At 36.5% G+C, this 14,718-nt stretch overlaps 3 protein-coding genes across 6 annotated transcripts; 1 reads left to right on the top strand and 2 right to left on the bottom strand.

The window, feature by feature from the left end:
- Positions 1 to 452: 452 nt before the first annotated feature.
- Positions 453 to 4,592, bottom strand: LOC107629190 (cytochrome B561, amino-terminal protein). The gene is made up of 7 exons (XM_016331906.3): positions 4,258 to 4,592; positions 4,070 to 4,125; positions 2,940 to 3,850; positions 2,014 to 2,212; positions 1,714 to 1,899; positions 1,180 to 1,556; positions 453 to 960 (listed from the first exon to the last, which is right to left on the bottom strand). Exons 1-7 carry the CDS (start codon positions 4,422 to 4,424, stop codon positions 820 to 822), a joined length of 2,037 nt encoding a protein of 678 aa, XP_016187392.1. The 5' UTR covers positions 4,425 to 4,592; the 3' UTR covers positions 453 to 819.
- Positions 4,593 to 4,865: 273 nt separating this feature from the next.
- On the top strand, positions 4,866 to 9,327 carry IVD (isovaleryl-CoA-dehydrogenase). The gene is made up of 15 exons (XM_016331911.3): positions 4,866 to 5,224; positions 5,652 to 5,735; positions 5,822 to 5,879; positions 6,157 to 6,281; positions 6,369 to 6,413; positions 6,524 to 6,572; positions 6,662 to 6,771; positions 6,969 to 7,045; positions 7,390 to 7,440; positions 7,539 to 7,603; positions 7,803 to 7,957; positions 8,055 to 8,095; positions 8,176 to 8,230; positions 8,694 to 8,750; positions 9,069 to 9,327. The coding sequence occupies exons 1-15, from the start codon at positions 5,099 to 5,101 to the stop codon at positions 9,213 to 9,215; spliced, it is 1,245 nt and encodes a 414-aa protein (XP_016187397.1). The 5' UTR covers positions 4,866 to 5,098; the 3' UTR covers positions 9,216 to 9,327.
- Positions 9,328 to 9,389: 62 nt separating this feature from the next.
- LOC107629191 (auxin response factor 4) lies at positions 9,390 to 14,200 on the bottom strand. 4 transcript variants are annotated; one of them, XM_016331909.3, is made up of 12 exons: positions 13,619 to 14,200; positions 13,448 to 13,507; positions 13,169 to 13,354; positions 12,833 to 12,917; positions 12,659 to 12,749; positions 12,306 to 12,470; positions 11,580 to 11,699; positions 11,421 to 11,499; positions 11,122 to 11,284; positions 10,324 to 10,958; positions 9,963 to 10,153; positions 9,390 to 9,867 (listed from the first exon to the last, which is right to left on the bottom strand). In XM_016331909.3, the coding sequence occupies exons 1-12, from the start codon at positions 13,922 to 13,924 to the stop codon at positions 9,681 to 9,683; spliced, it is 2,268 nt and encodes a 755-aa protein (XP_016187395.1). In that variant the 5' UTR covers positions 13,925 to 14,200; the 3' UTR covers positions 9,390 to 9,680. The 4 variants fall into 4 exon arrangements, with proteins under 4 accessions (XP_016187395.1, XP_088364574.1, XP_016187394.1 ...); XM_088508448.1 differs by having other exon boundaries at positions 10,324 to 10,955; XM_016331908.3 differs by having other exon boundaries at positions 10,234 to 10,955; positions 13,619 to 14,160.
- Between the last annotated feature and the right edge of the window lie 518 nt (positions 14,201 to 14,718).

Below are 14,718 nucleotides of genomic sequence, written 5' to 3'. Positions count from 1 at the left end.
GTAAGGTTTTTTTTTTGGGTAAAAAAGGCGTAACCAAGTTAAACGAGTTTTGATAACAAATCAGCAATAAGCATCACATTAAATTAGGGAGACAATGTTAAGAAAATTTTAAGATTTCAACAAGTTATTTAATGCAAAACGTTAAGAAAACTTTGATGAAAATAAAATTTGGCTTTCCCATTAGAATAAACCGACATTTTTAATAAGGGTTTGAAATCCTTAATAATTTGAGTGTGTGGGTCAGCTCCCACAGAATGAACATATTTTTTGGAGTTTAAAATTCTAAAATTTATTTATTTCTAAAGTTGAAACCGTTAATAATTTTAAAATAGTGGAGATTTGTTTAGGGTTTTCAAACCTAAAAATGTTATTACATAATCTTTTGATCATGGATATATTACCAAAAATGAAACGAGAGACTATTATAAATATATACAGATATCGATGCAAGCTTTATAGAACCGTGATTAATACCTACAAATATATAACCAACAAAAATGTGTTATTCCTGAATCTCTTGATCATGATTCATGAGCTCTCCAAATTTTACTTTTGACAAGAGTTCAGGAATCCACTTGCAATAAAATCAATGAGCCGGCCATTCTAAAGTCCCTAGAAATGATACAAGATGAATTATCTGACACAACATTAACTATAATCAAACCCCCCCCCCCCCCCCCCCCCTAAAGGGGGTAATTTACCTCTGCAATTTGCAGCAAGCCCTTCTGAAATGTTACAGTGAGAAAAATGTCATTTGCTGCACAAGTTAAAGTCAGCATGTAGGGTAAAAGCAGAATGGTTTGTTAGTTAACAACGATTTCAATCTTCGGCTTCTGTTTCCATGACTGGAAGAATACTTAGAGCTGAAGCACCTAGATGCATGCCCCTGATGATACCACCGTATCCTTCCTTAATCTTGTGGCACAAAAGCAATATAGAATCCCAAAGTGCAGATCTTCCCTGACATGAATCATGGAATTGTTAGAATTCGACTATAATAAAATGATCATTTTGCTGGTTGATAAGACCATCAATGACAATATTATCTTCTCTGGACTGTAGCATGCTCACTCATAATGTGTAGAGTATGCACAAGAACAGCATTACAAGTTTAAGTACGGACTTCTGATAGTATAGAGAAAAGAGTTCAACAGTATTTGGCGTATATTCATTACCAACCTGAAGAGAAAATTGCGGCTTCTTGTCCCAGTACAAAGCAAAAATTGGAGGAGCCTGTTTCCCAACAACCAGGATACATGCTCCAGGGTGCAGCACAGAAGGAACGGTCGAAATTACAGCAATGTATTTCTCTGGAAACCTCTCCTTTGGGGGAAGGCCTCCTAAGAACAAGGGGTTCTTACTAGAATGAGCTCCAGCATACGATGTAGCATCCACATGTAACATCCATTTTGGATGTTCTAGGAAAGCACAGAACAGATACAGGAGCAAGTGAGAATCCGAAGGCAGTTCAAGCGTCCACTTTTTGTTCTTTTTATCATAAACTTCGCCACTTCCAAGATATTCATAATTCTTCAAGCAGGTTCCTTCTGCCAGCTCTGATAATTCAGAAAGATATTAGAAATTAGACAAGACAGGTATGTGCTGGCCATAAAATCAACATCAGATTAATCATTAATAGTCCTACACTCCTACTTCAATTTATAAAAGGAAACTTAATGAACCAATTAGCAATATATCCACAGTTCTTTCTACCTCGGATTCTTTGCACAGTGTAATCAGCACGAACACTGCTTTGAGGTAGCAAGCCTTTAACCCACTCTCCTTTAATCAAGGCTTGGAGTCTTTGGTGTTCCGTGATGGCATCCACACAATCCTGCATAATAGGAACCGAAGGAGTCTGTTGTGGGGACAGTTGCATATTAGATCCAGGCAGCTTGGCTGTATGCAATTAAAGTCCCAAAGGAATTTGTCAGAGCTCATAAGCTATTAGCAATTACAAACAAACTAAGACAAAAAAAATCAGTTCTAATTTAATAATGAGAAGCAATGTACACTTGGAAGCCTCTATAGCTTGGACAAGTGTTGAATGTAACTGATGGAGCAATCCATCTTCATTGAGAGCCATTGCTGGTTGCCATTCTTGAGTCTTATCAATTGCTGGCAAGGTAGCAGGGGTTCCAGAAGATGGCATGTCATTGCCCAATGGACTGATTGTGATTGAAATACCAAGTTTGGCAGCTGCTTGTATAACCTATGATATGAATATGAAAATCTTAGGACCATTGAAGCAGAAGTTGACAGTACAATCATATTGGACGTTCTGTGCATTACCCATTTAAAGTGAATCTCATACTAAAGAAAATCATGCGTGAACCTCTACGAATACTATAGACTCAAATGGCCAATCCTGAATACCGGGAAACTTGACACCTCTAAAACAAGTAAGAAATTGTGTGGTTATGCTGCACAGTGCCGAATTCAGGTTTTGACTGGCTTTGCCTTATTTGGGTGGCTCATCCAAGAAGTTGGGCTCATTAGACTTCAGGAACTTACGTTTCAGCAGATGTAAAATAAAAAGAGTGTTCAGCTGCTGGGTATAGTATTAATAGTCATACTAGTAACAAGGTGGTATATCTTTCATGCTCTTATTTCACAGGTAATTACATATTCCAATATAGAACTCATCCCCTACAAATTAACTTAGCTAAACACTGATTCTCTTGAAAGGTATTTCTATTGCAGTTACACACATTTTGATCCTAAAATCCTCCATGATTTTTTTTTGGGCCAAACATTAAACATTACCATGAGATAATCGAACATTGTTGTTACCAATACCAACACATATATTGACTTACACACTCGATATTTTGCTTGATTGGTTTTACTCTTGCCTTGGTTTCTGAGGAAAAGGATAAAAGAACATGACTACAACCTAGCCAACACCATAACATAAAAGAGTTTAGACTAAAAAGAACCTGAGTGTGACTTGTCTCAATCTTGTTAATCAATGGATTAAGCAAAACTGAAGAAAACCATTGCCTGAGGTGGTCACGCCACTGCTCAATTTGGGGATAGATGCCCAGATGTTCAAAAGCTTCAATTGATTCTTCCATGGACATTGGTGGGGGAAGGTCACCCTCTCCCTTCTTAGGAGGCGTATTAAACTTTTGGGATCCCGGAGACATCCTCACAGGCCTCAATGGTGTCAGCCTTGTAGTTCCAGACGTATTGCCTGAGCCTGTAACTGTACCAGGGCTCACTATGCCAAAACCAGGGACTGTGGGGGGTGGAGTAGACAGCTTGCCTGCAGATTCAATAATTCTTTCACCCACTTCTGCTAAGAACTGTTCTAGCTTTTCCTCTGATGTTATTCTTTTTGCAGAGGAGGCTCGTGAATTAGACCAAGGGCTTGAAACTACCGAATCCAGTCCAGCTGAATTCTGAGCAGAAGTTGGTGTTGAAATCACTCCAGGAGCAAGATACAAAGATGATGAGGAACCAGGTGACCTTGAAGGGGTGCCAATAGCACGTGCTGTGGCTCCTCTGTTGGAATTTGAACCATTGGCATCAATGCGAGAGGAACGAGAGGGGCTGGTAATTGGCTGGTGTAGTGGAACAAGCAAATCTGAAGACACCGACTGGGATTTAGACTTGGGGGGTTTCTTGGATGAGTCAGATTGGACCGATTCAAGCTTTGGCTTCGCCCCTAAAAGCTGTAGTTGATGTTTATTGAGAACCATCTGAGTGTTATTAACTTTGGACTTGGGCACAGCTACAACTCCACCACCATGTCTTGCTCTACGAATTAACATAACTTTGAAAAGAGCCAACGTAGTTGCCATAAAGATTACACCCACAAGAATTTGCAGTGTCTTAACAAGCCAATCTGAAGTTTCAATGGAAAAAACAACAAAAGGAAAAGCTTAAATATATTTTCCACCGTGAGAAATATAGCATTTTTTGTCTTCATTCATATATACACATTCATTCATTACAACTAAATCTACATTCAGTATGCTGTTCTTGGTTTTCCTTACAATAAAAATGAACAACTTAAACTAAATTAAGCTACAATGGTGATTGCTAACTAAGGTTGATAACTTACAAGCTGTGACATGGGATACACTTTTGAGTTTCAGCATGTCAATGAACCCATTTTCCCTGCAATACATGTAGCAAAGCAGATTAGTCTTTAACAGTTAAAAATACAGACCTAACCGTTACGCGTAATCACATCTAAGAATGATTAGCACAGTAATTACACTAATTAGTGGATTAGTACAGTGAGTGCACCTGACGAGGATGGCGAGAAAGGCGAATGCGGAGGCGGAGAAGAAAGAGAGGAGTGAGTAGAGAGCATAGTTGGAAGGCTGAATGCTGTTAGATGTCAAAACGGCGGAGAAAGCTGCGTTTTGGTAAACAGAGAACTTTGAGGGCTTGGAATTCGACGAAGAAGCCATGGCTGAGCTCAAACCCTACCCTCGCTAGGGTTTTTGCGTTTCGATCTCAGCAACACCAACACGAAGAAGAAGATGCAGTTCCTGCCGGGGTTTTAAGCTATTCACTGGGGTTTAAACTTCCAAGTTCCAAGTTCAATCAATTTTCATTTCCTATGTTATTATTTTCCCAAAAGAAAAATTATAATGGCGCTTCTTTTAATTTTGCCAATATTTAAATACATCAATATATTATGTTTTGTTAAAAGAACATGTCAAATAAAATTAAAAAGTTGTAGATTTGAGTTTCCATATTTTTTATAAAAAAAGAAAACTTTTTTTTTGTAGATAGTGAAATTAAAAATTTTTAATAAAAAATAATTATTTTTATTGATGTAATAAATTAATAATATATAATTAAATGTATTTATATATTTTTTTAAATTGAGAGAGAGAAAAGGTTTCGTAAGGAAGTAAAACTTAGTCTCCTTGATCCTTATCTAAACCGCCAAACATTTTATTTAACCAACTTATTAAGACGTGGAATTATTATCACTTCTCTTTTAAAATTTAAATATAATAATTAGAAAGAGGTTCAAAGATTCTAACTTTCTATGTAAAAGCCCATTCCGATAGGGTGTGGCAGTGGCAGAGAGATCAATAATCATACCATCCTTATTGTTGCTGCTGCTGCTACGATGCACAGGATCAAGAGAGCAACCTCCATTCTTTGTTCTTCAGTGTTCACAAGTTTGAAAACAACACATTCTCACCGTGCTGCTGCTTTCTCCACTTCCTTGCTTTTCGATGATACTCAGATTCAGGTTCCCCACAAACATAAGCTCCTTTTTAGCAAAAAGTATTCAACTTTCTTTTTTGGAAGGAAAATCTGGATCCCCTGTTTGGGTTTTATGGTGTTTATTATTAATTCTTCTTTAGGATTAAGTACAGATGATTTATTATTGTTAGAAGACTGGTTGGTGAAATGGTTGTTGTAGGGTTGATTGTGATTGTGATTGTGATTGTTACCTTTAATATGAGGGAAGAGTGTTTTTAATGTTGATGTGATCAATCATATCATTGACTTAAGATCCTTGACATGAACATGGTCAATGATATCACCCACCAATGTCATTACTTTATTATCTTAAAAAAAAAAACTTAATTCTTTGCACCAACATTTATTCTGCTTATTGAAAATTGTACTATGTCATGCTTTTAACAATTTGAAGGTTTTATTGCATTGTACAGTTCAAAGAAAGTGTTTCTCAATTTGCAACGGAACACATTGCACCTCATGCTTCAAAAATAGACCACACAAATTATTTCCCAAAGGTTAGTATGAGGATCTACTTTATCTTCTCCACAAAACAAACTTTTGGATAATTCTGAAATGTGTTTATGTTTTATATGTAATTTAGGAGGTTAACTTATGGAAAAGCATGGGAGAATTTAACCTTCATGGGATTACTGCACCAGGTAGTTTGATTCTTCCCCCTTACTTCACTGACTCAATTTTCTGTGGGTGTTATCCGCTATTTTGATTTCGATCCTTTTTCTTCTGCAAATTATTTGATGAATGTAAACATAATAAATGTTCATAAATGAATTCAATACGATGCACTCAACTTAAAGGGTATATGCTAGTTTACCTTGCAGGTTGTGAACCTCATACTAGTACACTTGGCTTCTTTTTAAGATTATGATGTCTTGTATTCCAACAAACTTATCAAATGTTATATATGCTTATTTGCAGAGGAATATGGAGGGCTTGGTCTCGGTTACTTGTATCACTGTATAGCAATGGAAGAGATAAGCCGTGCTTCAGGATCTGTTGGCCTTTCTTATGGTGCTCATTCAAACCTGTGTATCAATCAACTGGTAATTGAATGGAGCTTAAGTCTCATTCGTTGTATGTTTGGTGATAATCTGACAAGCCTTTAGGATTGCATCTTTTGTTTCGTTTAGGTAAGGAATGGAAACCCGGATCAGAAGCAGAAATACTTGCCAAAGGTTCTAGTTCTACCACATAGTTTAATCTTGTTTCTTTTAGTACAATTTGTGCCTCGCCCTATTGTCAGCATTTCATAAGCTAAGTTGTTTTTACTGCCTTCAATTTGAAGCTTATCTCTGGAGATCATGTGGGAGCTTTGGCAATGAGCGAGCCCAATTGTAAGATTTGCGAAACCGAATAGTTGTAGTGTGTTGCATCTTTTAAGATATTCCAAGGATTTCATAGAGCGAATTGGTCTTTCGTGCAGCTGGTTCTGATGTTGTCAGCATGAAATGCAAGGCTGGTCGTGTTGATGGTGGCTACGTACTTAATGGAAACAAGATGTGGTGTACTAATGGTCCAGTCGCTCAAACATTGGTATGCTTCTTCAATCTTTTCTGCATTTTCCCATCCTTTTTGTATTGACTTTGCGCTTGTTTAATTTGCCTTTATAAACGTAGAAGGGTAATGTTTCGTCAAATTGTCAATGAAAATGCTAATTATAGTGCATTTGATTAATAGTCTACACATATGCTGAGAATGTATAGCCCATTTGATATATTGAACTGAATCAGGTTGTCTATGCAAAGACAGACACAACAGCTGGGTCAAAAGGAATCACTGCATTCATCATCGAGAAGGGAATGCCGGGGTACTTGTACTGAACCTAGTCAAATTTAAAGTGTGCTAAAGTCTCTGCATTTCAAGCTTACAGTTCAGTTAATTCTTGAAAATAAATATTAAAGCAGTAATTTTATCAAATATAAAAGGCTGGTTACTGGCTCCTTGTCGCATCTTATAGTTCAAATTTGATTACCAAGTCCTTAGCTTGCAAAATTCCTTCTCTGAAAATTGAGGGGGAAAAAGTAGAGTCATGTAACTGAAAAATAAATGGCTAAAACGTTGAGGCAGTGCATAAATGATAAGTCACTTGGATATGGGGAAAATTAGGAGTGGAATATGAAAATTATGAATTTTGCTTGTGTTTGATTTCAGATTCAGCACGGCGCAGAAATTGGATAAACTTGGGATGCGAGGAAGTGATACGTATGTATGCATGCTCTGTGACAACTTTTTTATACTTAATACATTTTTAGTCGATGTCCATTCCTTTTACTGATAATAAATATGACTTGTGTTGGCAGATGTGAACTAGTGTTTGAGAATTGCTTCGTTCCTGAAGAAAATGTTCTTGGGGAAGTAGGAAAAGGTCTTGCAATACCTTCTATGATCATATTTATCAACTTTACAATAAAATCATCTTTATGTTATTTTGTATATTCAACCCTGCAAAAGTTTGTTGTATGACCATCATTGGTCTTCTGTAATATCCTAATAAAAAACCACTCGTGTTATTCGTCGTACGCGTGCCAACCATAGTTTATAATATCAGTTCTTTCTTGTTTTAGGAGTCTATGTCATGATGTCTGGGTTGGATCTGGAGAGACTTGTTTTGGCAGCTGGTCCCCTGGGTATCATGCAGGCATGTCTTGATGTGGTCCTTCCTTATGTTCGACAAAGAGAGCAGTTCGGTCGTCCTATCGGGGAATTTCAGTTTATACAGGTCCATATCGTTGAGAAATGGTTTTTCCACAATCATCCTGGCATTTTATTGCATATGATTTTTAGACATTACATTGTTGATCGATCTTCTGTTACAGGGGAAAGTTGCCGACATGTATACTTCTTTACAGTCCTCAAGGTATGAGATTCTAATGTCATGATGCTGTTTCTCTTTCTAATTTAGCTTGCTTGGCAGCAGGGTAACATTTTTCATTTCAGGGCTTATGTGTATTCGGTGGCTCGGGACTGCGACAATGGAAAAGTAGACCCAAAGGTGTGTCGACAATATCTTCATCCTGTGGTTAACATAGTACATTAAATATTTCTTGAAAACATAAGCACCATCAGGTTTTTTAAATAAAATGACAATTATTTACTATTGGAACTCCTTACACAGGGTATTCTCTTTCATTTTTTTTTTCTTTTTATTTTGTTTCGGGTCTATTTTGGCATAGTAATATACCAACATATGAGTGTCATGGCACGCGTGAAACGCAATACCATTATGCTGTAACGATAGACTAAGTATAAATTTCATTGCTAAAATGTTAGCATATGTTTCTGCAACTGTTCTGAACTCAAGCATCAAATTGAACTTAAGATGTTGACTAATTACAACTCTACTTGCGGATTTTCTGTCCGATCCTCAATGCAAGAAACTTCCATAGTTTCCTGATTTTTCATTGGTATTGTTTCCTATTCATCGCAAAACATGATGTAATGGCTACTGCTTTCAGGATTGTGCTGGAGTTATACTTACTGCAGCTGAGAGAGCAACCCAAGTTGCTTTGCAGGTAAATAGTTTGCACAGGTTATTTGTTGCAGCTACTATTTGAGTTTTTCGGGTAATACTTTTCAGCCAAATTTATAGAAATCATGATTTTAGAAAATTATCAACTCTGCATAGGTTCTTACTCCTAACATTTTGGGTAAATTACATTTGACCTCTCTTGAAGTCAGACGATACTATTTGTTGTTAGTATCGATATGACAAATTAAGAAATTTTGGGATAATAACCGAAAATCAGGGAAGGTCGGCATAATTTACGCTAACTATTTTTTCGTTGTTTTCTTCTTGTTACTGTGCTTATATTAGCCTTCAAAATTTGCAGGCAATACAATGTTTGGGAGGAAATGGATATGTGAATGAGTATCCAACTGGTCGTCTTCTGAGAGATGCCAAACTATATGAGATTGGTGCAGGAACTAGTGAGATCAGAAGAATGATTATTGGACGTGAACTCTTCAAGGAGCAGTAGTGAAATGTTCATTATGTAACAGTAGATGTTCATTCATCATTCATCAAAGGGGAATAAAATTAGAGTCATGAGAATCCATTTATTAATAAAGGAAAGCTATTTTTACCAAAAATGTTTCATCTGTTATTTGTAGTTAATTTCTGAAGCTGAAAGATGATCACACCACCAAACACATTCATAACAATACCGAGTAAATATATTGCACAACATGGAACCATGGCATGAAATTTAGAAATGATCACCATGATTCCATAGAATATGTAACTCAAGCAGTTATAGGTTATTACACAATGCTAATAGCACAGCCCTTATTTATAGCTAATAGTTCACATTTTTCTGGGCTTAAGAAGAGTTCATAAGATAAATTATCATAACACAAATAGCATCAAAGTGCATGCAGTAAATAAGAGAGAAACAAGGCTAACATAACATAACATGATTTATCTCAATTACAGCCCTGAAACTTTAGACTTTTAGAACTGTTGGAGAATAATAATCTGGTTGACCCACTGAGGAGGACTTTGAAGGCTCCATAATCATTGGTGCCTCTTCCAAACTGCTATTGGTGTCATCATTGATTATCCCAATTGTCATCTTCTCCACTTCTTCTTGGGAATATATATGGATCTTGCACACCACATTGCAAAACTCACTGCAGCCAAAGATAACATTGCAAGTTTTTAGCTTTCATAAAATATAATGCAAGACATTGTAACATGAAAATCAATTATGAAGAAGAAAACTTACTGCCATGGATCATCCCCAACAACCATTATATCATTCTCATTATCAGTGTAGAGGATCCTCCATCCCTTATCAGGATCTCTAAGAAGGCCTTCCATGCCGAAAAGTCTCTCGAGTTCACTCAGCAGGTCAGCATAGCTGCTCAATCTTGATAGATCAATGGCTCTTCCTACTAGGCTTCCTTGCTTGTGAACCTTCATGCAGTGGCAACAAAAACATCAAAGATAAAAATCTGTATCATAACATAATTTCGTCGATATCACTCTTCGCTCACCTTAGTGCAACTCCTTTTAGCAGTGTTCTGTAAATTTTGAGGGGTAGTTTCCCCAGACAAAGGAAATCCAAATAGTTTGCAGCCATTTACCTTTGCCTTAACATTTTTGCTGTCATCTGGAATCTTCATATCCGGCGCACAAGTTTCGCCCGGCATTGTCTTCTTATGCTCATTTGGAACATCTGTTCTTCCAACTTCACTTCTCTTGATCACCCCTTGATTGGAATGTGTGTTGAAGGAGACATTCTCTCTGTGGAAATTCGTCGGTTTCGAGTAAAACATGTTGGTTTGAGCAGTTTTGTTGTGAATATCCCCATAGGGAAAATAAGATTCAAGAACTTGTGGTTTGGTTGCTTGATGAAAGTTGAAAGTGGTGCAACCAATACTATTGTTGGATTTGCCCCAAGAACCAAGGCTCAAATCAACTTTTCCCCTAAGGGATTTCAATGGACCTATTTCTTGACCTTGCAAGACCCTTGGAAACCTAGTAGTTTCTGTGAAGCCTGCATAGCTGAATGGATGAACACTCATAAGCTCAGCAGTGTTGCCCCTTCTCACTCCAGTTGTTGATGCTACATGTGGAAGAGGGCTCATCTCGAATCGCGGCCGGTTAGTTAAGGTGTCACATCCATAATAGAGTGACAGAAAACCAGCATTTTCTTGACCTTGCAAGACCTTTGGTGATCTTACAGACTCCTCAAAGTCCACCAATCCACTGCTCCCTGCTGCCAAGAAGAGGATTATTAGGATGCCTTAACAAGCAAGTCTTCGTCCGCTTAGGACATACATCTCATCTAAATTGCAGTCAGCTTCAGCCATAGTCTGTTGCAATCTTTGACGATTGCAACACAACTGTGACTGAAACTGCAACTTTATTAGGACACATACCAGTGATGAGGTGACTGTGAGCGGCAGCTTGCCCATCCGTCCTTAGTTTCTTCAGTCTTGGGGAAGACTGAAGACTCAAAGGAGGGAGGGAAGCGAAAGGATCGATCTCCCATGGAGATACTCGATCTTGATGATTAGTATCAATATCCTCATCCCATCTAACCTGTTGTTGAAGCCATATCCATCTTATCATTAATTCAGTTAAAGAAACAAAAAAAAACTAGAGATTAAGTAGAAAAAAGAAACTAATGTAATGGTTTTTAATATGATCAATGTATAAAGAAAAATTTCATATGTACCATCAAGCATCTCCACTTTGATTTAGGCCATCTATATGGATCTACTTCACTCATTCCAATCACAGTACCACCACCACACCTGCAACATAGGAATACAAATTATTATGTGAATCACAATGATTTTTCTAATGTATGGACACAAATTATGCAGTAGTTTACCTTCTTTCTGGAGATTCATCCATTTCAAAAGTCATTTTGAATCTTGTCCCAATTGTCACAGGATTGTTGATGCTTTTAACATATTTTTGATATGGCACAACAAAGGGTGCATGACTTGCTCTGTATCATACAAAAGGAGAAGTTATTTGCATCTGACACGTTCTTCGACTACTGTATAATATGTGTATTAGCTCGAAATACGAGACAAAATAAGTATACAAAATATCTGTCTTATTTGCATATCTACGATAAAAAAGACAAAATAAGTATACAAATATCTTTCTTATTTGTATAACTCAAGTTTAATACTTTTGATATAGTCACATACCAATCATGAGTTGGTATCCAAAAAGGGAACAAGCTACATTCATATGAAATTCAATATTTATCTATAAAATAAAATAAAAGGTAGATATGATCTACTGTCCAAAAGGGTCAAAGCTAGTAAGATTTAATTATATTATCATATTCATAATATCATGGTTTCTAGAAAGACTAAGGGCCAGTTTTCTTCCACGTCATTGGAATTTGACAAGTTCATTGCTACCATAAATACCTAATTGGGATATCCTAAGGTCAAATTTGGATCCGTGAACTCAACTGTTGTGAGTTCAATGAACTCAACAAGCCTATGATTGAAAAAACAGTACTTAATTCAATTTATAATTGACCAAAATCAAAATCTAAGTATAAATGAATTGCATTGTGATTTGTGAAGTTTAGTACCTTGGACTGTAGAAAACATGAAACATGCTTTTGGTGGATATTGCATCAGAAACAGAAGAAAGAAAATTGGGATAACAGTTTTGGTTTCCAATTACTGTTCCAGGAAGACCATTTATTGGTCTAATAGCTCTTCTGATTCCCAATCTCAGTTCTCCATTTTCACCCCTACAAACACATCAATCAATCAATATGCAACTTTAGAATATAATTATTAGATAGTTACATGAAATGCAATACGTTCTGATACGGAACAGAAACAGATACACAGTACACCACATATAAAATATTTTATATGAGAAGTAGAGTTTAATTTTGATACACTGGTAAAGCGTTTTATACAGTCGTGCATATACCTTAGAAAGAGGACTGCATCACCAGAAACAAGTTTCTTTTGACCAACAAACATACTCCAACCAGTAGTGAGTAAATGCCTCCTTGGTTGCCCTGAACAAATTACATCAACAACTTTTTATTGTTAATTCTTTTTAAGTATAATCAATTAATCAATATATGAATACTAGATTTACCTCTATAAATATGGCGAAATTTCCACTCCACACCATGAAGGTCTTTTGCTACAAGCTCTTGAGAGGGTCTTTGTTGTTTATAATCCTAAAACATAGCACCACAAGAACAAGAGAACTAAACAATCAAAACTTGCATTCATATATTTTCTTTTATCTACTATGCTAGACCCTCTTAGTTCTAAAACATCGAACGCTTTGAAAATTCGATACATTCATAACTCAGTGTGTAGGGTGTAAACTACACACTGAGTTGTTAATGTACCGAGTTTCCAAAGTGACATACAGTTTTAGAACAAAGAGAGTAGTAAGTAGAAGAGAAGAGTTCAGATTTGACACCAAAGGAGGAAAACAATCTTCGGCAGCTCGGCGAGGAACAGAGAATCCTCCATGAGTGCTGGTATCTGAAGCAGTGAGTGATTTGCAGAACATGTGAGTTGTTGGCTTTAAAGGTGGAACTCCATTTCCCTCTTCATCTCCTCCAATTTCCTCAACCTCTTTACCCTCCAAATTCTTATCTTCCAACTAAGATTAAAAGAAAAAGAAAGTACTATTGAGAATTCACTTGAACCTAATTCCTATATATCAATCATTATTCTAAGTTCATGAAAAAGCAACCTCATCAGATTGGGGAAGCAAAGTAATCTGAGTATAAACCTCATCATTCTCCTTATTAGCCTGTTCCCAGAAACATGAACAGTTTCATCATTAAAACCAAAATGCATCACATCACATCACATTACACTACATTAACAAGAACATGATTATGATGATGAGAGTAGTACTCACAAGTAACTGAACATTAACAACCCTGCAAAGGATTTGAGGCTGAAGATCATAATTAGGCACATCAATTGGTGCGAAATGAGAGAAAGAAGAGGCTTGTTCTAAGTGTCCTTGAGGGAAGTACACAATCACATTCCCTTTCTTTGGGAGTGAAGTTAGAGGTCCAGCACAAGCATGCCAAAGTTCAAGGTAAGAAGACATAGCAGAACCTGAAGGAGAAGGTGATGAAGCAGCTTTGTCACATTCCACATTGCTCTCATCATCATCCTCACTACTCACTACTACTGCATGGTTCAGATCAATGTCCATGAAGCAAGAACACTAAGCAGTTACTATGTTCCAAAGTTAAAGAGAAAAGTGGAGACTATATAGAAAAGAAAGAGAAGAGAAGAGGAAGAGAGGATCAAATAATAACAAGGGATTCAAAGTAAGATTGAAGGGCCATTTGGAGGTGAAGTAGTGAAGAGGGAGCAGAAGAAGCAGACATAGACAAAGGTGCAAACAGTAGTAATAAGAGAAGCAAAGCAGAGAATGAAACCAAAAACAAAAGAAGCCAATTTGGTTTGGTTAGTGGATTTTGAAGTTAAAGAGTGTGCTTGGTGGAGGGGACATTGTTAAGACAGTACAGAACCCACCACACTGTTCTTCACTTCTTTGCTTTCTTTTATTTTCATCATCTTTATTATTGGTTTATGTCTTTTACTGTTCTTGTGGGGTGACACAAACAAAACTTTATGTACAATGTAAACAAACAAATCTTCATTATTACTAACAGAGAGACTCAAGCGCAGTTAGCTTCCTATGAAGTTGATAGTTAAGAGTCGTCAGATGATAATTTAGTCAAATTTATCAAATTATTTAAAGACTCTCAACAAATAACTTTACATAAAATTAACTGTATGTCTGTATCATAGTTGTCAGAACCGAACCGATAATCAAACCGATCAGATTACTGAGTCACTAGATTACTGGTTCAACCAGTGAATCACTGGTTGAACCGTTTAATCCAGTCCTATATAAATAAAAAAATAACTAAAATTTTAAAATACATATTTTCACTAACATTTTAAGAATATTAAACTATTTTAAAATAATATGAAACA

Source organism: Arachis ipaensis, chromosome B3 (assembly GCF_059453495.1).
Source record: "Arachis ipaensis isolate K30076 ecotype BB chromosome B3, ASM5945349v1, whole genome shotgun sequence".
Lineage (NCBI taxonomy): Eukaryota > Viridiplantae > Streptophyta > Magnoliopsida > Fabales > Fabaceae > Arachis > Arachis ipaensis.
Note: the sequence above shows the minus strand (reverse complement) of the source record. Positions and strands in the feature narration are given on the sequence as shown.

What these genes read in the sequence shown, in the direction of transcription:
- LOC107629191 (XM_016331907.3), bottom strand. Translation starts at nt 13,924, where the DNA reads ATGGACATTGATCTGAACCATGCAGTAGTAGTGAGTAGTGAGGATGAT. An exon ending in ATTTCGCCATATTTATAGAG is followed by an intron (nt 12,750 to 12,832) that starts GTAAATCTAGTA and finishes TAATTTGTTCAG; the next exon opens with GGCAACCAAGGAGGCATTTA. An exon ending in TCACAGTCACCTCATCACTG is followed by an intron (nt 10,959 to 11,121) that starts GTATGTGTCCTA and finishes TCTTCTTGGCAG; the next exon opens with CAGGGAGCAGTGGATTGGTG.
- LOC107629190 (XM_016331906.3), bottom strand. Translation starts at nt 4,424, where the DNA reads ATGGCTTCTTCGTCGAATTCCAAGCCCTCAAAGTTCTCTGTTTACCAA. An exon ending in TTGAGACAAGTCACACTCAG is followed by an intron (nt 2,213 to 2,939) that starts GTTCTTTTTAGT and finishes TTCATATCATAG; the next exon opens with GTTATACAAGCAGCTGCCAA. An exon ending in AGCTATAGAGGCTTCCAAGT is followed by an intron (nt 1,900 to 2,013) that starts GTACATTGCTTC and finishes AATTGCATACAG; the next exon opens with CCAAGCTGCCTGGATCTAAT.
- IVD (XM_016331911.3), top strand. Translation starts at nt 5,099, where the DNA reads ATGCACAGGATCAAGAGAGCAACCTCCATTCTTTGTTCTTCAGTGTTC. An exon ending in GTCCAGTCGCTCAAACATTG is followed by an intron (nt 6,772 to 6,968) that starts GTATGCTTCTTC and finishes GAACTGAATCAG; the next exon opens with GTTGTCTATGCAAAGACAGA. An exon ending in TCTTGGGGAAGTAGGAAAAG is followed by an intron (nt 7,604 to 7,802) that starts GTCTTGCAATAC and finishes TTCTTGTTTTAG; the next exon opens with GAGTCTATGTCATGATGTCT.